Source organism: Anastrepha ludens, chromosome 2, assembly GCF_028408465.1.
Source record: "Anastrepha ludens isolate Willacy chromosome 2, idAnaLude1.1, whole genome shotgun sequence".
In the NCBI taxonomy this organism is placed as follows: domain Eukaryota; kingdom Metazoa; phylum Arthropoda; class Insecta; order Diptera; family Tephritidae; genus Anastrepha; species Anastrepha ludens.
Window position 1 is genome coordinate 104,545,449 of NC_071498.1, and position 23,294 is coordinate 104,568,742.

The 23,294-nt window shown below is 35.8% G+C and overlaps 1 protein-coding gene across 2 annotated transcripts in view; it reads right to left on the reverse strand.

Annotated features, from left to right (window-relative positions):
• LOC128855000 (protein serrate) overlaps positions 1–21,523 on the reverse strand; it is a 147,831-nt gene extending 126,308 nt beyond the window's left edge. Inside the window, exons 1-2 of one of the 2 annotated variants that reach the window (XM_054089539.1) lie at positions 20,985–21,523; positions 7,748–8,380 (exon numbers count right to left, since the gene is read on the reverse strand). In XM_054089539.1, coding sequence (XP_053945514.1) covers positions 7,748–7,846 — 99 coding nt within the window. In that variant the 5' untranslated portion in view covers positions 7,847–8,380; positions 20,985–21,523. Of the gene's footprint in view, positions 1–7,747; positions 8,704–20,984 lie in introns of those variants that run through there. The other variant, XM_054089538.1, reaches the window with a different exon arrangement.
• Positions 21,524–23,294: the final 1,771 nt, after the last annotated feature.

The window sequence follows — 23,294 nt, forward strand, 5'->3', positions numbered from 1 at the left end:
CCACGTCTCGTGCCCAGTAATTATGCGTTTGATAAATGTTTGATTGCATTCAGTCTTTGAAATCATATCTTTGGTGATATCAACAAAATCTCTTTTTTACATGAAAATCCGGTCAATTAGGTAGCAATTAGTAAGCAATGTTCAAGTCCTCTGCCAGCTCTCTGATGGTTATTGCCTGATTTGGGGTAATTGGTCAACTTTTCGTTCACTTTATTGATGTTTTAATCAGTTTTCGATGCGGACGGCTTGCCACTAAGTTCTCTCTACGCCATCCTCAATGGAGTCACAACTCTTCTGAAGCATTCATGCCACTCGTAAACGGCTGTTTTCTTTAGAGTATCATTACCGAAACATTTTCCCAACATTTTTAAGGTTTGCCCATAATTGAATCCATTTTTAACACAAAATTTAATCAAACTCGTTGTTGCAAATTCAAATCCATTTTTAAGTTTGTAAAAAATCGAGAACACCTGTAGAGGTCCATTTAATCAAGACGGCGTAACTTTTACAAAGGTCAAGCAATGGCGATTTTGTAGAAATATTAATCACAAAGGTGGAAACCTAACAAAAAGAAAAAAACAAAAAACAAACAGAACTCAAATCAGCTGACAGTTTTTTTATCAAGGCGTTAACCTAGCAGCTCGGATACAAAAGAATGCAGCAAAAGTTATATACTTTTTCAGACCGCAATCACTTATTTTATAAGAAGCTAACTGAAAGTGCAGAATCCATTGCGGTATGAGCTCCAGCTTTGTTTTACTATGCACACACACAATAAGTAAACATGGAGGATTTTCAGATTTTATAGGCCCACAGTGTACAAATGTAGCTTCCACTTACAGAAATGAAATATACCAGGTATTAATTAATTACCAAAACTTTTTCTTTAATTATGAAATCAAGTCCCAAATAATCTAGTCTTAGCATAAGTAATGAGGTTCGATGCCCTTTTTTCTTCAGACAACGCAGACACAATACTTACAATACTTGCAACCGAAATCAAAAGCATTTATCAACACAGCGAACACTCTATAAAATGCGCGCATGCTCATCGAAATTTCCAAAACCCAATGCATTAAAACTAAATAAAAAAGGAAAAAGAAATATGCGACTTTAAATGATGCTGTTGTGTTTGGTGGGCCCCCAAATAAGCAATCAACTAAACAGCAAAATGTACAGTCATTTAATTTAATTAAGGACCGCCTTCTCGGGAACACTGGAATGTCAGTTAAGCAGGAAGGCAGGCAGGCGGGCGGGCAGGCAGGCACAACAGTACAAGCGAGGCTCGCATATGCCAACCCATGCGCAATAAGAAGGCATCCAGCGCTCATTAGTGTTGTAAGGGAGTCAAAACTAACACACCAGACGAAAAGTAATAAATAATTAAATACCTAAACATTATCTTAATCGTCTTTGAACAAACCTATTTACCCGTTCTAATTGTGTATTTTCGTCTATTAACATTGAATATTTGTAACTTAATAAACGCTTTAATCCGCTTGGCGACTGCAGGCGTTACTGGCATTGGCATAGGTGTACGTATGTATGTATGTATGGTAGTTAACATAAAAAATCGTTGCTGCTACTGATGAGCAATACTATTTATTTAGAATGAAACGAATCAGCGACAGTCGTTGTTAGTAGCGATGGCGGTGGCGGTGTCGGTGAACTCCCCAGACGCACTGCAACACGTTTTTGTAAAAGAAGTTTTTTTTCTTTTGGCTACCTTGATTATCTGTGTGGCCGTCAGCATGCATGGCAACGCACACACATACTATTGCGCAACTCTGATTTTTTCCACATTTAATCCACAACAAATGTGAGTCATCAATTTTATTGCCTCATTTTGGTGGGATAAAAATTTTAGTGGCACATCAGCGCCAACAAAACATGCAATGTCCAGGTGCCCAAAGGTGTATGTTATAAATGCATGCATACGTACGTATATACATACACACATGCTTCCATACATAAGCACAAACACGCATGCACACGCCTATGTACCCCTAATTCACACTTACATATGCGACCGCTTTGCAGTGCCTGGTAGAAGCAGATTTATTGCTGAGATTTAATTTTGAATTACAAACAATTTACTATGAGACTGAGGTGTAGTAGATTGATTGTTAATTGATTACAACTGCAGCATTAAATAGAGAAAACTAATTCTTTCGGGTTCTTGGATAATAATTAGTGGCGATAGCTGATTAGCGTCAACAAGTCCTTAAATTCAACATAAAAAGTGAAAGAAAAAATACACAAAGGCGCCAACAAAAACCGAACTCTTTGAAAAGCTAAAACTGCCTCATTTTACTCGCTTCATTCTTATTGCAACCTAACATTTTTCTATCTCATTCATTTAGTGTTGGTTTTTCCTGTGCAATGAGTTTTTGATTGCTGTGTAAAAATGCAGTTTAACCAAATATTTGATTAGTTCATTTTATTTATGGTGGTAATAAATTAAAATGGGGAAAATAATACACACTTAAATTTTGGAAATTTTCCAAGAAAATGCTTTAAAAAACTACTTTTAAAATTTATTTAGTTGCATTTCCCTGAATTTGAGCATTCACGTCGGTATGTGCCCGAAAAGTTGCGGAAGTCACTCTCTGGTAGTATAGTTATACAGGTATTATATATGTATGCAAATGTCTACTTGTTTATGCATTCCATTGCAAATTATAAGAGCTCCATACACACATAACCCAACTTGGCAACGGCAACTATTTTCTCACAAAGAAAAAAATTGTATAAAATAAGGTATGTTTTCAGATATACGCCCCGTGTTAAAGTACCTGTTATAAAAATGGAACATTCAGAAAATTAAAATTCTGTCCTCTGGCTCAAACTTACGGCGCACTACGCTAACATTAGGATGACGCCGATATTTAGCTTAAAGAGTATGGGAATGATCAAAATTGCAGTGCTTGGAGTGAAAGGCTCTCGAGAACCCATTATATTTGGTAGTCACGAACGCAACCATTGAGTTATGGCGCCGCCGTTATATTAGTCTGTCAACTTGAATGTTTCTGACAATGGTGAACACTATATGCAACTATGCAAAGCGTCGGAGGGTCAATTATATTTTTCTTAAAAAATATTAATATAGATGCAGTCAATGTTCTCCAGTAGACATAGCGATCCCTCTGATATTTATTGTAACAATTAAATAATTTAGCTTAAATGACAACTTCGTTTCGACCAATACCTCAACTTAGCTACCTGAAAGGTGAATTCAAAGAAAAAAGATTGTAAGTGGTGTCATCAAGAAGGTGTAATATGCCACGTGGCACGTAAGACCATCAACCACAAAAAGTTTACCCACTTATTTCTTTTTTTAAAAGTACGTCCGGTTACTGCTCTGGATATTCAATTCCATGCACTATTAACGAGGTGATACCGGTTATGTTGGAAAAAGTGGTATAAAATTAGACCTCCCTTGGAACTCCCTATGCCCTATACTACCTGTCTACGTTGGCGTACCATTAATTGTTGCCACCGAGTTCATCTACCAGTAATCACAGAAAATAAACTATTTTGACAGGGTCGGTCCAAGCGGAGAGAGGTGTTAAGTAAATTGGTTTGACTGACCATGTGAAGAGGTGGTTGTTATTGCCTGGACTTTTTCATATTCTCATATTTCACTGATTTTTTTTTTTTTTTTGCTCTTTTTTTGAAAATAAAATAAACCAAGGAATTTAGATGAAAATTATTAAAAATTGTATTGTTTTAGAGAGAGATAAGATTTATGAATGTAAAATAGTATCGGGCAGAGGTTCTCTTTGACAATGTCGATTCAGTTGTTTTTTTCCGCTTAGTTCCACTTTTTTTACACCCTATTATTTCCCATTGTCAAATACTTTTTCCTAACACACCTCTATTTTTAAAATTATTTTTAACCTTCTAGAATTAAACTCAGACAATTTAAAATAACTTATGGCTGTGTGTTTGATTAATGAATAAATAAAATAACACGTCGCGAATTTTGAACTTTAAGGCTACAATTAGTTCGATTGGCTCCCTATAGACTCTATCTTTGACATTTGTTTTTTTTTTCTTCTTGTTCACTCCTCTCGGGAGCATAGGGCCTCGACAAGAATCAGTCTTACGTTGGTTTCGTTAATATGTTCTAATTTCTGACAGAGTACGTGATTAGCTTGTCGCTAGCAGTTCTAAGTAGTGGGAATGCCCACCGGTCTTTGCTTAGGAACAACGCCTTCTTACTGCTTGGAGCCTCATCTGTGTTTCACATTTTTTTGACAGAAGGATCGAACAGATGGTTGAGAACGTCGCTAAATTTCGTGTGTCTGCGCTATTACCGCGGTCGCCCGCTTCTTCTGACGGTGTTAAATCACCTGATTAAAGGGCTAAATTCATAAAATTAGGCGATTGAGAATTTTAGTTTGTAATTAATTAATTTTTTCATTGGCTGTGTGACATGTGGCGCAGCTCTATTGAAACCACTTTCCAGTGGTATTCATATCACTTATAAAAGACCAAAATTGAGTTATTAACGTATTTCGATTACGTAATCCATTTTCCGTAACCGCATTTCTAGCTGAATTTTGGCAAAACAAATGGCCCAATCGTACCTCCATACATTTTAGCGTATCAAGCGACTTGGACGAGCAGTCACCTCAATTTCATCGACCAAATTCTTGAGAGCGGAAAGAGAAGGTCGATTATATTGACCGAATTTTACGTAATTCTACTATTACAGATCCATCACTTTCATAGTTAATTTTTATTATAAAGAGTAATTCAAAAGTGACTCCCGGTGATGGCATTTGTGAAGGATTTCCAGATAGTAACTTCTTTATTTCATCTTTGGGATTTTCAAGTAGACAGATTTGCATTTTTACTCGATAGAACCAGGCGTTAAAATTAGTGAAACTTTTTATGGAAATGGTCGATCTTTAAGAACAACACATTGCAAGATTCGTTATTTTTTATGGAAATTAATGAGTCAACAATTAAAAGGTTGGTGAAAAAATTCAAAAAAACTGGTTCTATCGAGGATAGAAGAAGGACTGGCAGACCAAATTGGGTTTTTTTGAAAAGTAAAGTCTATGTACATACATACGTAAATAAGCCAATAAAGATTCCAGAGCTGAAACACAAGATTCGGAACAAAGATTGCTGATGGGCGAGTGAGTAATCGAAAATTTTACTTCTCGGATGACAGCCTGTAGACGTGATCATGGATAACATTTAAATGATATCATAACATATAATTTCTAAGAGCCGTACTTTAAATAAAAATAGTTTAATTAATTAACGTAATTTTTAAGTGAAATCGAATTCAAATGCCAAAGCTTCTACTGTGTTTATGTCAAATAATCGAACGTCCAAACTTTCATTACAGCAAACTTTGCCGCTATTGAAAAACAAATTTCTTGTTGAAAAATCTTGTATTATATCGAAAATATAATATATTATGATCGTACCCCTCAGAAAGATTAATAAAATAACATAAACTTTAGTATAGTTTTATTCATGCATATGTAAGTACGTATATATGTAAAGGATGTTCTTCTTTTGTTTGCATGAGAACTATCGATATCGATAGCTGAGAGTGGTAAACTGTGTTGACATTTCTGGTCAGTAAGGTTTGACAAATTTGACAAATTGAGAAGCATTTTAAAGCGAATAAAGTAAGAGGCATGTCCGAAGAATAAGAAAACACACTCAAGGTTTTCAGTCTACACCCAACGTCTGGAAAGACAAGCAAGGCAACGTGATAAACGATATAAATGGTATTTTGAAAATAGAGAAATATTACTTGAAAGAAGTGTTTAACTGTAATGTCCACATACGGCTGAAAACAGAATAGAACTACCCTCTTACCAAGACACCGCAAACGCAATGAGTTAGCTTAAAAACTATAAGAGCTGTGGCAACGACGCACTAAATGCGGAACTGCTAAAAATACGTTGGATCTGAACTTAACAAACGTATACATCAACAGGCATTGCAAATATGGTTACAAGAAGAAGTGCCTACGGAGTGGGAGGAAAGTGTAATTGCACCAATACATAAAAAGGCGATAAAGCCAAATGTGGAAACTACAGAGGCGTCTCTCTGCTGAATATATGCCACAAATTTCAAATATTCTATACAACAAGCTAAATGAAAACGCTAAACGAATTATCGGTGACTATCAATGCGGCTTCACAGCAAAGCGTTCAACAATTGGCCAATGCTTTTCACTATTCCAAATATATGAAAAATGCCATGAATACAAAATTATGCATGCTGTCTCTTTATAGATTTTTAACAAGTATTTGACAAACTCAATCGAAAACATATTGCAAATCTCCTGAAGATGTTAGGTATACCTCTTAAACTGGAATGTCTGATAAGAATAACTTTAACAAACACTTGGATAGGCAAAAGTGGGAATTCAAGATAATGTCACTAATCGTTTTGAAATGATCTCAGGTGTAGAGCAGGCAGATGCGCTCTAATTCCTACTTTTCAATGTAGCTCTATGCGCTGTTACAACGGATATGGATCCAGGAGCCGCATTTTGTTTATAAATCTACACAAATTTGCGCCTATGTAGATGACATCACAATTATAGCCAGAAAGAAACATGCATGCACCTAGAATCATCTGTTAGATTGGTAGGACTTGCCATCAACGAAGAAAACACCAAATACATGGAAGGTGCCACACGCAATGCAGCAGCTATAGCTTTGAAAAAGTCAATGAGTTTCAAATTGCGGAAATTTTCTTTGAAAAAAAAATAAATTTGCTCGCTAAATTCATAGCACATAGACGGCAACATCGGTCCTTATTTCTTTCGAAATGCGAAAAGAGCTGCCGTCCCGCTCAGCCATGCTGGCTGAATTTTAGTTTTCAAAAACGAATCAACTAAACATCTCGGTCATTTCATTCCAACAAGATGGCGCAATTTACAATGCACTTAACAATCGATTTAAGGCACCATTGACGGCATACGGCCAAATTTATTAGAAAAAGTAGCCAAAAATTGGACTGATCGTATGAACCATGTAACTCGAAGCAGCGGCGGACATATGTCGGATATCAAAGTCCAAAAATAAATACCATGAAATTATCTACCAGATTATAATTAAAAAAAATTCATTCCAACAATATTTCTGTTTCTAAATATTATCATTTTCAGCTCTCAAGCTCTTAAAAAACACTCGATACATAGCTGCGGCGGCCGCCGTAGCCCAATGGGTTGGTGCGTGACTACCATTCGGAATTCACAGAGAGAACGTAGGTTCGAGTATCGGTGAAACACCAAATTAAGAAAAACATTTTTCTAATAGCGGTCGCCCCTCGGCAGGCAATGGCAAACCTCCGAGTGTATTTCTGCCATGAAAAAGCTCCTCCTCTGCCGTTCGGAATCGGCTTGAAACTATAGGTCCCTCCATTTGTGGAATAACAGCAAGACGCACACCACAAATAGGAGGAGGAGCTCGGCCAAACACCCAAAAAGGGTGTACGCGCCAATTATATATATATATACATAGCTGCGGATGTGAAGAAATGTAGTCAGCAAAACACCTTGTCACTGATTATCTACTTATCTCTCTTTAAACTCTATATTTCATATCTACTTACGTCTAACTACGTATCTAATCAGCTTTAATAGCAATTAAGAGCTCATTCAACATTGCTTACAAATCACTTTCATTCATAAAAGTATGTTTGTGTACGAGTATTCCGCAATCTACGAGTATCATTCACTTCTACAGTAACTTATTATACTGACCTTTTGTATGAGAGCGAGTAGGATGTAGATGATGAGTGCGGCAACTGAGTCGCTATGCCGCATTTTCCGGCGGAAGTGTTTTGTAAACATTCTGTACATTATTTTATTCTATTATTTTAGAATTTTCACTTGGTACGTTCTGCTGAAGTCTGTGCGTTTCTAACTGGAGACTATCAAGTCTCTTATTCGATGATAAAATTTATTGTTTGAGCATTCGTTAATATGAAAAATTATCTGACTTTTACGCTTTCGTTATTTTCGTTGCACTTTCACTCATAGTTACAAATTTTTTTTTTTTATTATTGTATAATTTTTTTTTTTTTCAAATTCACTTTTTCGTCATTGCACACATTTTTTTCCAACGATCTTTCTTATCAACAATGCTGCTTTACTAGGTGTGTGTATGTATGGATGTGCGTATTATATAGTTATAATGGTTTTTATTGTCGTTATTTTTATTGTTATTGTGATTTTCACACATTCACATGCAACTTTTTTTTTTAATATTTATTTTATTATGTCTGTATGTAATGCGTGTATTTCCTACACTTTTGCTATGCTCCTTCGTAATTTGTTTCTTATTTATTTTATTTTGATTTTATTATTACTCGTTGAATACTTAGTATTGTTGTTCTATGAATTACAATTTCTTTGCATATTTATTTGTATGTATTCATGTACTTATGTATGTGTGTTGGTGCGAAGTATGCAATATTGTATTCGTTTTTATCGTTGCTAATTTTTATTTAACTCAGTCGCTCGTTGTTGCCGTGGCCAGCGCTGCCAATTTAGTTGTCGTAGTTGTTGTTATTGTATTGCTGATTGTATTATGTTCTCGCTGCCACAGCTGATTACAAATCCATTCGTTTAGCAGCTCGTTCATATAAACACTGCTGCATATACATTCATAAGTTAATACATGCACATGGGTACACATACATACAAATAAACATATGAATTATTAGCAACTATCGAGTTAAAAAGAAATAAATCTCCGTTTTATTGTTGTGGACTTTTTATTATTAAAGTAGCCGAAAAATTGAATGAAAGCTCAGGGGGGAAGTGCGAGCACGCGATTGTATAGAAATTTATTTACATTTAAATGGATTACAATGTTGAGTTATTCAAATAATTCATAACGACTTATTTATTTTAAAACTCGATAAAAGTGTGAGGTGAATTGGTGTTGAGTAATATACTTATGTATGTATGTATGTGTGCAAGAATGCATGCGCCGGTATACTATTATGTAATAAAAAAATCATTTATTTGTACCACTCTGATAAAAATTATTAATTTGAACTTGGTTTTTATTATGATTTGGATTTTTTTTTTATATTGGCAGTACTGCAATTACAAATGTACAGAGTGGTCCCCTAGCATTTGAACTATCGATTTTTCTGGCTTTGACAGCTAAAACAAACGTAAATCTTTCAGAGCCATGAGTAAAGTGCTTGTGAAAATTTTACAAAGATTATTAAACTCTCATTTTAGTCCGCAATGTATCCTTCATAATTTTCGAGGACTAGTGGAATCAACGCATTTTATAAAAAATCTCACAGAACTTCATTTTCTTCAATCGAAATTTGTTTTTTTTTTAGCGTAAATGTAAATTAAAGTGTAAAGGTCACTCCATTTGTGAGACAACACAAAGACGCACACCACAAGTAGAAGGAGAAGCTAGGCCAAATAACCAGCACAGGATGTATACGCCAATTATTATAATTATTACGAAATGCTTAGTTCGGTTATATAACAAGACGACCAAAACTTAACAATTTTCGAGATATTTGGTATTTGGTTGTATAGATTATTAAATATTTAGTTCAAGGGTTTGATTTTTTATCATTTTAGTTACATGCCAATTAATAAAAATCATCAATAAAATTTGAACCAAGCCTGCAGGCAGCTAAAACTTGTTACTTAACAAAATTTGAATTTACAACTTTTCACTTAATTTTTGCTACTTCACATCATTAAAAAATGTTACTTTTCTAAACTATTCAGTAGATTATTTTAAAACTAGTACATCATCTTAGCTATCCAAACAATATAGGTTGGTGAAATGGTTGACGTGCCGGTCCGGTCTGCCGGACTCCAAAAAGGTATAATATTCTAAGAATAATGTAATTAAATAGATTCACAAGGTAGCCCATCACAATGAAAGATCAATTCCAAACACTCCCTGTTTTGTAACTGACATAATTTAAAGAATCGGAAAAGGTCGAGTGAACATTTTTTTTCAGTCGTAAGACCTAAGCGCCTTACTGTTTTTTTTCCTATAGTCTATTTATGCAAATCGGCCGTGGTGCCTTGTTCCTTGCCTGTTCCTTCTTTTGACTGTGTGACTTGGCTTGGGAAGTGTACTTTGCTCTCTGCTTGTGATTATGGCAACGTATGCCAATGAAGAATACGCTGACATCCTAAAATGTTGCGCTAAATCTTCTCTATGACCTTTTCGTTCTCTTTTTATTTTGGTTACCTTCGTCTTTCGGAGCCTACTAGTGGGCATTATGGTATACAGTAATGTCCAAATAATAATGCCCTTGGGTATCAAGGACGACTTTCTCACTATCTCCGTAGAACAAATTCAGCCAACATAGGCATCAGAGTCGAAAAGGGGCAGAAATTTAGTTTTTGGTTAGCTAATTATAAAATGGGCTGCCCTTTGCTTGAACTAAGTTGGAAATATCAAAGACATGAATAAATATTTGTTTGAGAATCTTTCAAAATCGAATGATCAAACGAACATTTCATACCTCGAAACATTTAACAAAATTACAAAACGAAAGAAAAATTATCAAAATTTCCAACTTTTTATTACATTTTGCATTCGTAAAACTTCACAGATACTTCTAAATTTTTTGTTGTTGGTGTGCTAGCTAAGCAAAATCGATTACGACGTCGATTGTGAACATCCATGGCGAAAAGATTTCAGAAAGGGGAACCAATATGAGACCGTTAAACGGCTGTCAAAGAATTCGAAGCAATCAACTGATTGGCTGTCGTCACTTGGGATGTTGACGACAAAACTGAGATTGTGTTGACGATACACGAAAAAGATCAATATAGTGTATATGCTTGTATTACTTCATTGCCGGTGGAACAACGACTGATTGAACGAGTGTGTGAATGCGTGTTACATAAGCGGGCAGACTTCTGCTGACGAGTACCTCGTGAAATGGCAGCCGAGGTTGCTCTCACAATTTTGATTCAGATTGCCAAACCTTGTATTCCATCATCTGTGGTGAATATCGTAGTTGACTGTTAAGACGAACAAAACGCAATCCCAAACTTTTAAAAATACGGAACGAGATTTGCAATGCGCAGCAGTAAGTAAATTTGAATAGGAAAACTTAAAAAAAGTAAAATCAAAGAGCTGTCCTCATTTAATAAGTAAACATACATATAATATTAAAAAGGAAAGGTTTCATAAAAGGCAATATTGTGCAACTTGAATACTGATCTTGAGACATATTGTATATCACCTCTTACTGTCGGTCTCCTAACTTGAATGCTTCTAGCGGAGAAACTGTTAACCCCAACCTGGGACTGGGTACATCACAAAGTGGGGAAACCCCAGTGGAAGGTAAGGGAACAAAAGCAGTGGGTGATGTGGCTCTCCTAAAGGGGACTGGCTCTAAGGCTAACAATCTTATACCATTATTCATTGTCGTGAATCCACAAGTGAAAGCCATGATCGGCACAAGACTATAGTGCTAATGATGAAAATTATTGAAATGGAAAATAAAATTGTATACGATATCGATTTTTGTTTTACTTTTGTGTGTGTTTTCATTTTTATTTCAGGCTTTTTTCGGTAAATCAAAAGTATCATATTTTTAATGCATAAAAACGGAATTAATCGAAAACTATTTTTTTGGAGACTGCTCATCTCTACTAACCATACTCAGTACACGCGTCTCAATGTGGCTACCGAAATATCTATTAAAGGAAAGCTTATAGAAGCTTACAAATAAAGAGGTATTTGGAGAAACTTTTGGAGGCTGCTTCAACCTTTTGCGTTCAGGGAAATATATTCTACATTATCACACTTTTTATACATATTTAGACTTGTAAAACCATCTTAAATCTGATGAAAAAAATAAAATAAAAATAAATAATTGGCGCGTACACTTCGGTTAGGTGTTTGGCCGCGCTCCTTCTCTTATTTGTGGCCCGCGTCTTGAGATTCTTCCACAAATAGAGGAACCCTTTGAGCCGCCTTCGGTTTTTTATGAGGAGCAGAAAGACACTCGGAGGTTTGCCATTGCCTGTCGAGGGGCGGCCACTATCAGAACCAACTTTTTTCTATCAAATTTGGTGATACTTCCCTACAAAAATGCACAACAAAACTACCTGTTTTCTCTTTTTTCTTCGCTTACGCCTTAGATTTTCTATAAACACTTCATATTACTCAACTGCCATTTACCTCTGTATCCATCCTCCAAAGAGCACACGGCAAACGCATTGCTCTACAAACTAAAAGCATCAAGCCCACACTTGTCACACAAACCTATAAAACCACAAAAGATAAAGTGCACTACCACTGCCACTGCACAGCAGCTTCAACGTTTCATCTTCCTTGGAAATCCACAAAACCACTGCCGCATGACAACTGCCAGCCACTAACCACTAACCGTGAGGCAGCGCAAAGTAACGCAATGCTACACAACCGCATAATGCAAATGCAATTCAATTAAAGCCCATTAAATGTCCAACAACAACAATTGCAACACAAACAAAGGCAACAACAATGATAATAACACCAGCAACCATCAACCGGCAACAAGCAACTAGCAAATACGTCACAACGAAGAAGAAACAGCCTATAAACGACATGAACAACGACAACAAGCAGACACACAGAGATGATGAGCTCGCCAGCGGTGCTGCAATGCCGATAGATGTTCAAATGAATGAATGAATGAGTGATTGCCGAGCGTTGAGCTGAGAACGGCAACCGCAAAGTGCTGCCACATACTCTGCATTGCACACTCACACACATATATGTATGTATGTACTTGCATTTAGATACATGCTCGTACTCGTAGTTGAAGTCTGTGCCAATAAATATTGCAACCACAAAGGACAGCATGCAGCAGCAGCCACCGCAAAGTGCAAGTTTGTGGCTGCAATAAATCCGGTATTACCGACGCTGCTACCTATCGCCTCAGTTGTGTGTCGCTGTGGTTGTTGGTGCCACAACTGCTTAAGTGCGACGCGTATCAATTTGCATAATTCCAGTGCGCCAAAGCATGCATTGAGATGGCATCGATTTTCTTGATGCCAATCAACACCATCCGCCGTCTTGTGCCTGTTCGGCTGCCGGGGCTTGCACGCTTGCTGCTGCCACTTGCTGCATATGAGGCATTTTATATACAAGTATGCAGATATTTTACGCATCAACGCCCTACGCTCCACCCTCATTAGACAAAGTGTTAATTGTTGATCAACATGCACTTCCCCATTGCCGCATCTTGTTAATTAATTAACTTTGCAAATTCTTTGACTCATTTCTTGCCTAACTTCTTCTGCTTGCACTGTGTGAATATGAGAAAATACGATTTTTTTCGTCTTGTTTTCTACTACTATTTTTACACTTCCCTTTTTATGCGAATTATATTTCTCCTGCATTTTGTTGTTCGCATCATTGACTTTCTGCCAGCAGCGGCGTTAGCAGCTCAGTTGCAGTGACCGGAAATTACGCTGCGCGCGCCATATTCACTTCAATTTTACGAGCTCTTATTGTTGTTGCCACTACTTTATGGCACTACGTATGCAACATAAAGCATCGCAGGCTGGATGACTGGCTGACTGTTGATGTTGCTAAGCCTGTAGGCGAGTCGACTAGCCAGACGCAGATTGCCCGCGGGAATTGATCTCTAGTGTCAACACAAACATGCACACAAATGTCATCCGTTTTTTTTTAAGTACATATGTAGATGAGTGTGGGCAAATGTATGTGCACATGTGGTTATGTATGTAAATACAAATACAACTCTCATCAGTTCTGTGCACTAATTCTACTGGTGTTATTTGTATTGTTGTTGTTGTTGTTGCTTTCGTAAGCTCCCATTTGTGGGAGTTTTTCAGTAAGCATTTCAATTTATTTCTTCTCGAGTTTTATTGCATTTTTTATGAGTTTTTAATTTTCATGGTTGATTATTTCTTTTAAATATTTACACATAAAAGATGTGAGAATTTTTTAAGGTCATGTCCGACATGCCGCAAAAGGAACCATTTAGCAAAATGTATAGCAGAAGAAGAAGTAAATTAAATGTCAAGGAATTCAAGTGAAAAATAATCGCATCCTTCTTTTAAGAAATAATTTTATAGTGTTGCACAAGGTGGCACAAAATTAATCATCCCATACGACGGTCGCCGTAACCGAATGGGTTGGTGCATGACTTCCATTCGGGAGTGCGTGCGTTCGAATTATCGCGTATGAATATCAAATAATAGAAAAAATGTTCGAATCTTTGCGTATGAACATCAAATAATAGAAAAAAATGCTTCGAAGAGCGATCGCCCCTCCCCAGGCAATGGCAAACTTGTGAATGTATTTCTGCCATGAAAAAATCTCATCACACAAAACTATTTGCCGTTCGGAGTCGACTTAAAACTGTAGTTTCTTCCATTTGTGAAAAACCTCAAGACGGCTGCCACAAATAGGAAGAGGAGCTCGGCCAAACACCTAACAGAAGTGATCGAAACTTTAATTTGACCTTTACACGCTTCACTACTTGCCGGTTTGTATACTGCAGCTGTCTAGTTCACAAGTGTCAAATAGGATTGCCGTACGACGCCGTTTGCAAAAATTAGAAATCTTTCGATAGGGTGATTAATTTCACATCACCTTGTTTTTGACGCTTCAGCTCGTGTTGCCATGAAAAATCTCTTGCCACCGCACCACAGTCATTTTGTCCTTTTATGAGGGCCTAGTAGACGTTGTGCAACTGGTCGAGTTACACACGAAATCACGTTTCAAATTTTTATATTAGTACACCGCAAAAATCCGTATTTATTGTTGAAAAAAAAATCTCTGATATTCGTTGCATCAAAAAATTGATAGCTCCACTTCCGATTTCAGATTTTGAGACTGAGATTTTATAAAGAGGAAGATTTGAGCTTTCGAAGCATATACATTTATTGAGAGTTTTCTTTAAGTAATTTCGCGTAACAATCTAGAAAATTTTACTTTCACAGTAACTTTTAAAGAGAACTAGTAATAATTGATCTTAAAATTTGGAAAAATAAAAACAATCAAACTTTATAATTTTTTTTAAGTTCACATTAAATTATCTACAATGCGGAAAAAGTTCGAGTCTGTATCTTAAGTCTGACGTCGCGCCTCTCCGATGGGCACAATCTTGTATTCCATCATTCTTGTTGAAAACCTACTGCATCACACCAATTGCCGGTTGTCGTAGTCCGTTTGCCCATTGTTTTTGTTGTAGATGTTTAAAATCCTTGTTAAGGGCAATAAAGGCATCCTCGTTAATCTCATTTAACTATAGGTCCACCAAATATGCTGCTTCTACGGAGTGCGTCCAGAAGAAGAGGAGTGTTGAATGAGTAGGCGTAAGGGAACTCGTGAATAGGTGGTTAGGTGGTGCGGAGTACCTTCACATGCCGAGCAAATATTAAGTATATCAGAATCAATTAAGTTAGTGTTTAACCTATTACAGCATCCGGCACGTAGTTGTGTCGGAATAACGCGTCATGTCAGCTGAAACTATTCGCCTGCAATGGATGGGTGGCTAGTCTCCGATAACGACATTCGGCTAACCACAATTCATAAAGATGACAAGGGACTCCTATTGAATGTCGTTCATAGTCTGTCTGTATACTGGGAGGTCTTATGATTGTCGTGTGAAGTCCTGTATCTTACAGGTAAGTGATGTAGATGCCTCCTCCCTTAACTTTACGTCTTTCTACCATTCGGTTGGTTCATGTACAAAGCCCATTCCGGACATGAAACACTAAACAATCAAGCGTATTTACTATAAAACATGGAAAAATATATCATGCAAACAAAATGATGTTTAGAGACGGCATAAAACATTAGAGTCCTTCTTTTTGAGGGCAAAAATCTATACTCATAACTCAGGGAAGATGAATTTTTTGCATTTTTGTTTTAAACGATTTATTCGCTCTTAGTATCAGTATAGATTTTATGTACGGCATTTCTTTTTGTTAAATTTTCTGACTTATTTTCTTATGCCAAATTTATCTTTTACTTTCATCCATAATACCGCTATTATCAATTGGTCATCAGACCCATATTTTGCTAAGAAATAAGTATAAGTGCAATCGAAGGTTAGTGCGCATTGGAGTCTAAGCAAGTTAAGTAAAGTGATGAGCTAGCCTTTTGTAGCTATAAAATTATAAGTAAAATTACCGCGTACATCTGTAATTTATCCCGTTGCAAAATAATAAAAGCATCTGCATTGACAAACTTTGACTATTTATTGATTTATTTTTTAAAAATAAATAAATTAAAAATATAAAATCTCATTCTTCAATTAAAAATCCAATTCTTAAACTTTGCAGAAAAATAAAAAATAAATATAAAGATATAAAAGTTCAGCAAATCTTTCATCGCAATTCTATGTTTTTTTATTAGATTGTATAGAAAGATTTTTGGTACGCAATTTTATGGTCCAATGAATTTTAGCGTAACAAAGTACCAGATTACAAATGCTAAAAAATACAGTTTATTTTTTATAATTATTTTCCTTGACGGCGTTATCTTATGTCTCAATATAACGAAAGCGCAGCATTCTTTTTGTATGGAGAAAATACGAAATATCATCAAGGAAAAAAATCTATCAAAAATCAACGAATATTTTGTGCCACTGCAAACTTGCACTTTATTATAGGTATTAAAATTTAGTGCGCTATGAAACTGCCTGCCCATATTCTTAAAAAATTGCTGAATTTTTAGAAAAATTTCGAGTAAGAAACATTTTGGCATAATAAGGTTCAAATTTGAGGTCGTTCAAAACTATTATAGTTTATAACTTTTTTTTGCTGACGATGTTGATTGTTTTTTTTTTTGTTTATAAAAAAAATGTCGAGCACGCGGTATATGGAGAAAATCAACATGCTTACCGGAAAAATTGTTTCAAAAATCAGCGTAATATTTGAGCTACCCAAACTTGTATCTTACTATTTCCAAATTCAATGGATTATAAAACTGCGTACTACAATTTTTTCTAAAACCACAGATTCAAAATTTTTAAATTTTTAAGAAAATTTGTTGATATATTGTTGTTGTATTGGTATTTTATATATATATATATGCCCAAAACAATTTTCATTTACAGTGAAACCCCTCTTGGGCGGACACTCACTAAACATAGGGTAACTTCCTCCGATGCATACGATTTGGTTGAAATGTTGTCTCGGCTTCAAAAAATCGATTTTTTTCTACTGCACTCGATAGATATATTATAGGAGAATATGCCCTCAAAATTTCATAGCGGAATTCAAAGTGATTTCGGAGTTACAGACCTGTGTACCGTCCCTCGTGTGAGTATACTGTCTACCTTCTGAAAACTTTGAAACACGTTTTCTCAAAACCACGTTTTTGAAAATGGCATGTAAGATTAAAAAAAAACGACGAAAGTTATCGTTTCAAACCGATAAGCTATATAAAGACAATTACTCTTATATTACTCTTCAATCATGCCTTCAAATAAATGCAAAAGATTATTCCTGTGTGTCGCTTTTTTCGCCTCGGAAAAAATTTGAGAAAAAACACCTTTTTTTGAAGCCACTGATAAAAGGCCCCTCTCAAGGGAGTTGTCCGGCTAATAGAGTTGCCCGTTACGACAGGTTACACTGTATAGGGTTTTTGTAGGGGAATGAAATATATTTCATAAAAAAATGATTAAAATTAAATAAGAAACATATAAATTGTCAAGCTTGTCAATAAGTGTCTGTGTTATTTAATGCGGTGTAGCGGATAAACTGAATCGACATAAAAATACGATTTTCTCTTAGAAAAATAGCAATAGTTGTGGTACAATCAAGACAGTCTAATATAAATGACTCATGTAAGCGCGGCATTCTAGGTATTAAAATTTATTTAGGTCTTAATACATCCAGAAGAAGTCTGTGCAAGCGTTCATAATATTCTGTCCGAAAAAAAATTGATTTGCGATGATTACTGAGAGCCTGTACCCAAATTATTGCAACGAATGTTTGGCTGAAAAGCTTAAATTTGAACCGACTATTCAAAAACCCGGTTTTCCTTTCTAACAAAAAATAATTTAATTTAGACGGCCCTAATGCTGCCATAAATACTTTATCCCCACCAAACTCGCCATAAACGAAATCATGGAAGTGAATCGCTAATGATTTGAGCAGCTTTTAGATATCCTGGAAAGTCTCTGCTTTATTCACGGACATGTTCGTGAATCTACTTGATGATGTACGTGTACTAGTCGAATTTACTGGGAACCACTACGAAAACTACTGGATCTTCCAGCAGGACAATGTACCAAATCACACTGCGCGCCCTACTAAGGAGGTCGTTTTATATAGAATGATACCAGTTTTGCAGTGGCTAGCAATAAGGCCGCATGTAAGCCTAATCAAAAACTTGTGGGGTTTAATATCGGCTAGAATTTATAAAATGGTCGGCAGTATAAGGCGATTAAGAAGTAAAGAAGGATTTTTCATTTAAGACTTTCAACGCGAAAGGCACTTGTGGACAGCACATCAAAATATTAAAAACCCAAATTAAATGTTTCATTTCCTAATAACTAGAGCATATCCTTATACAAAAATATTTCTTTACTAACAGTTTTTATTGTATAATTTTTACTTTTAATTGAATACATTGAAATTCACTTGCTTTGTTTTTCCTTTTAATATTACACCAAATTATAACGATTTATTTGTAAATTGTTTTAGTGACCTCCAAATGCTTAGATTTCATATTTTATTTTGTGAGCTCAAGACCAGATTAACAATAAAACAAAACAACAAATTAACTTATAACTTTTAATTATTTCTTTTATTTATTGGCAATATTTCGATCTCAATCAGCGGTCATACTCAAATACTCTTGGCACAATAATTTTGTTTTTTGCTTTCATATTTAATCCGGATTTAAACTCACAAAAAAACAAAAAACCACGAGAACTTTAAAGAATTTTAAAGCTCAAGGCCGAAATTTAACTAAGCCACATACTTTGTTATTTATTTAGTTTCTCGATATTTCGGCATCAGACTAAAGTCATTCTCTGAATCTTAGGGCTATGCTTAGTCGACAAAGCAAAGTAGTATTTTTATATTATATTAGTTTGGGGAAAACTCAGTAGATCGTTGTAGTGATCGATATCTCGTAAAATATCGATCAAGCAATTTTAAGTTTATGTTCGTCGTCAAGATGACATTTCGCGCTAAAAATATTTCGCTGTTTTTTGTTGTGTGTTACAGAGTGTTATCAGTGGAAGTTAACAAAGAGAAAATTCAGTACATTTTACATTCTTTTGTCGTAGCTGAGAAAACATTTTTAAGCCACTTTCGCAAAAATGTTACGCAAAAACAATGGATTTCTTTATCCCCAAATTAATTATATGAATGTATATGTAATTGCCTCTGCCGAGGCGCGATTGCTTTTAGTCATTTAGTCCAGTCATTCGATGTTTCATGCACGGAGACTAGAGCCTATGCACCTCCGAATAGTAGTCACTCACGAAGCCATTCGGCTACGGTGTCTATTTGTATTTGCTAAAGAAATTTGAAGGAGTAGTTTCTTATTACTCGCCTATCATACTTCGCAAAATAACTTTTCTGGGAGCACTTCCTCATTTACCGTTAGTGAGATAAAAGAGTTTTTGTGTACTCCTCGTTAGTGACGTGAAACGGAGATTTTAGTTCGCTCGTTAATTTCCCGTTTAATTATTAAAATGAAGTTTTTTTATCAATCGCACTCCCAAAACATCCAATGCAAAATGAAATACACAAAAGGCTTAGTAAGAGCGCAATAAGGGGTAATCGTATATCCGCAGGGGTATACTGCGGTAATACACGAAGAGTTATTTCAAGATCTACTAGAATACGGCATTGCTTGCCAGTATGCAGCAGTTATCTACCATTAGCTCCTCCTCCTTCCTCCCATTACAAACGCAATGGACATGAAGTACTTATGTGTATCCTCTGTTTATCCGAGAAAGTACTAGTCAGAGCGACTTCAATCTATGATAACATAATTTACGATATAAAAACCGGATGAAAAATTTGACTATACAGAATATTTCTCGCCTATTCAATTTTAGAAGCATTTTTCATTTCATTTATTTAAAAAAAAATTGTTTGATTGCTTTCTATCGCGTTTCTTTTCAATCAATAGAGAGGATTTTTAATTTTTCTGCCGTTTTGTTTTCAATTTTCCTATTGTTTGCTTTTATCAAGCTTATCATGCATTTGACTGCTCGTAAACAGTGCTGAAGTAAGCATGTAAACACATGCATATTATGCTTACTTATGTGCGTATGTAATGTATGTATTTTCGTTTGCACTAACACAATATTAAGTTGAAAAAAATGTTATTCATTATTTTCCTGTCTCAAATGTTTTATGTCAAACAGCAACAAAATTTGAATCAGAGTTTTCTTTCTCGAATCAATTAGGAATGTAAAGCTTTTGTTGTAAATTTTCACATATCTAAGTATGTACACACATGCGAGTATATGCATGATTTTGCGAGAAACTATATTCTTATCATTACTGGTCCATAAAGCACTTCAACCTCTGTTGCGGTCAACTGTGCTTGACCGCGAGCCCGAAATTAGTGCGAGCTTTAATGTTTTTGACAAAAAGATATTTTTTTATTTTAGTATAAGAACTCCACCTTTTGCTTTCTGATACTGCATTTAGTAAAAAAAAATATTTTAAAATAATTTAGATTGGGCTGAGAACCATAATAAGTACTTCGGGGCGGCTTTATTTTGGATATTTCAAAGTTTTATATTCATTAGCTACTCCTGTTTTTGCCTTACAGTTTGTTCTCTTTCTATAAATCAAACTTAGCAAACTTTGTTTAAAACTAGCAGTAAACAATATTAAAGTAACCAATTTCACAAGCGCAAATCCACACATACATATATACATATATGTATGTATGCATGGATTTAAATCAAATGCACGCACACAGCTGTAGCGCGCAAACACCAACACTACGGAATTGCTCACAATCACTTGTCGCAAATCACTTTACCTCTGCCGCGCCCTCATAGGCACACAGTTTTTCCTATTTTTGTTTATTTGTGTCTCCATCAAATATTTGCCAACTTCTGCCAAGCACCGGCACCTATTCAATGTTGTGACATTTTCATTCAACACACAGCCAACACTGCATACAATATCCAGTTAATTTGTATATTTTTTTGTGTTTTTTGTTGTTGTTTGTTGTTTCACTTTATACTCGTCTTCAACGCACAATTTCCATTTCCATTTCAATTCACTAGTCACTGTTCGCACTTTTTATTATTCAATTTATTTTCTTCTTCCTTCACTTTGTTGTACGCATGCAACAAATGAGGAACTAGCACTTGTTGCCGCAGGCAAATGCCACACTTATATATGTACCTATATCGTTACCGAAATATGTATGCAAGCGTACGCATACATATGTATGTTTGTCAGAGTACACGTGTGTTTAATTGTGTGCGTGAGTGCACTGTACACTGTGCGCCACTGTTCCTGCTATGTTGCTACCGTCACGCAATTAACCGCACAACTTCAAAAACTAAACCGTCTCCGTTTACAGCTCGAAGGCAAATAATACCCGTCCCACAGTGATAAAACATAGCCACCAGCATCTTGTCCAGTTGGAACAGAAACGCGCCAATTGGCTGCGGCTCGTGGTGCTGGTGGCGGTGATGGTGGTGGTGACTCGACTGCAACATACAACCTACAACATCGAACTTGGTTTGAGTGGAACTTTTAAGAGAGCGCTCGCTAAAGAGCAAACAAGGGCGGGATGTTGCAGCCGAAGCTTGCCAATTTATTTACTCGTTGCATTTTTATTTAGTTTGTAAAATTGTGCCTAAAAATACGTACCCACATATATTTTTGTAGGCCGTGGATATGAAGATATCTCAAATATCTTAGGCTGCGTAATATTTCAGGTAATAGAAGTGAATAAATCAGCGAATACTTTGTTCGATCAGCTACATCCAAACGACTTCTCTTTATATTCGCTTCACGCTAAGTTCTCACGTCCATATATTTGACTTTGCCAACGGTATGCTATTGGGCGGAGCAATTCATTAATGCGCATGCGTTGCCATTTGAGGCTTTTTCTACTGAAATATGTTAGTAGGACTTTCCCTTTTGATAGGTTGTTAGGCTGGCATGCATTTTTAAAGATTTTGGCAATATTAGAAAAACAATTGCTCTTGTAAGAGAATGTTGTGTATAACAATGGTTTCAAAACGGAGAATAGCAAACGGTTTTCACATTTCTCTTCAATATTTGTTGTTTCCAAAAATTAATCAGCTAATCAGGTTGTTTAAATAGTTTCCACGATTTATTGCAATATTCAACCCATCATTAATGCCCTACAACCAGATTTATTGGAAAAAGTTGTGAAAAATTGGCTCTATCATATTCAAAAAATATTTATTTACTTATTTATTTATATGTTAGAGTAATAATTTTAAATAACCAATGCACACAAATTTAACAAGAGCGCTGGACATTTGGACTCGGCTTAAAACTGTTGATCCCTCCATTTGTGGAACAACATCAAGACGCACGCCACAAATAGGATGAGAAACTCGGCCAAACACCCAAAAACCGAGTGTACGCGCCAATTATATATATAAACAAGTTATTTAAAAATGGATAGGATGATTAATTTTGTGCCACCTTATAGTATTTTTTTGAAGTAAGTAGAACTTTAATATCCTTTAATAATAGGATAAGGATTAAATTCATGTGTACTGCTTTTTAGCGTCAAGAAGTAACCCATGCCATCCTAACGTTACATTTTTGAGGCGGTTGTGTTTATGTTTTTATTTTTTTTTTACAGGCGAACGCCACCGTAATTATTTCCGAATGCCGCAGAAATACTACCATGAAATGGGAAAAGAGCAGCTTTCCTTTACACCGCATTTACTTCATTCCAAAGGAACTATTTTTCTTCTTCTTCTTTTTCTTCTTAGCTTCACAGTCCTTGATAAACCATTGCTTTCTTCACAGCTTCTTGCCATCGTTCTCGATTTACAGCCACTTCCCTCCAATATTGCACGCGCATTTCCCTAAGATCAGCTTCCACATCTTCTAGCCACCTTTTCCTCGGGCGTCCCCTTTTGCTTTCTCCAATTTGGCGAAGATCTAGTGTCTTTCTCATTGATCGCTCCCTTGGCATTCTAGCCACATGTCCCAGCCATCTAAGTCGAGACTTATTATAGTTTCTTTTTTGACTATGTCTTCCAGTTCGGCATTGTGCCAAATGCGATACGTGCCGTATGCCAGTCTAAGCGGACCATAGATCTTTCGAAGCACTCTTCTTTCAAATCAG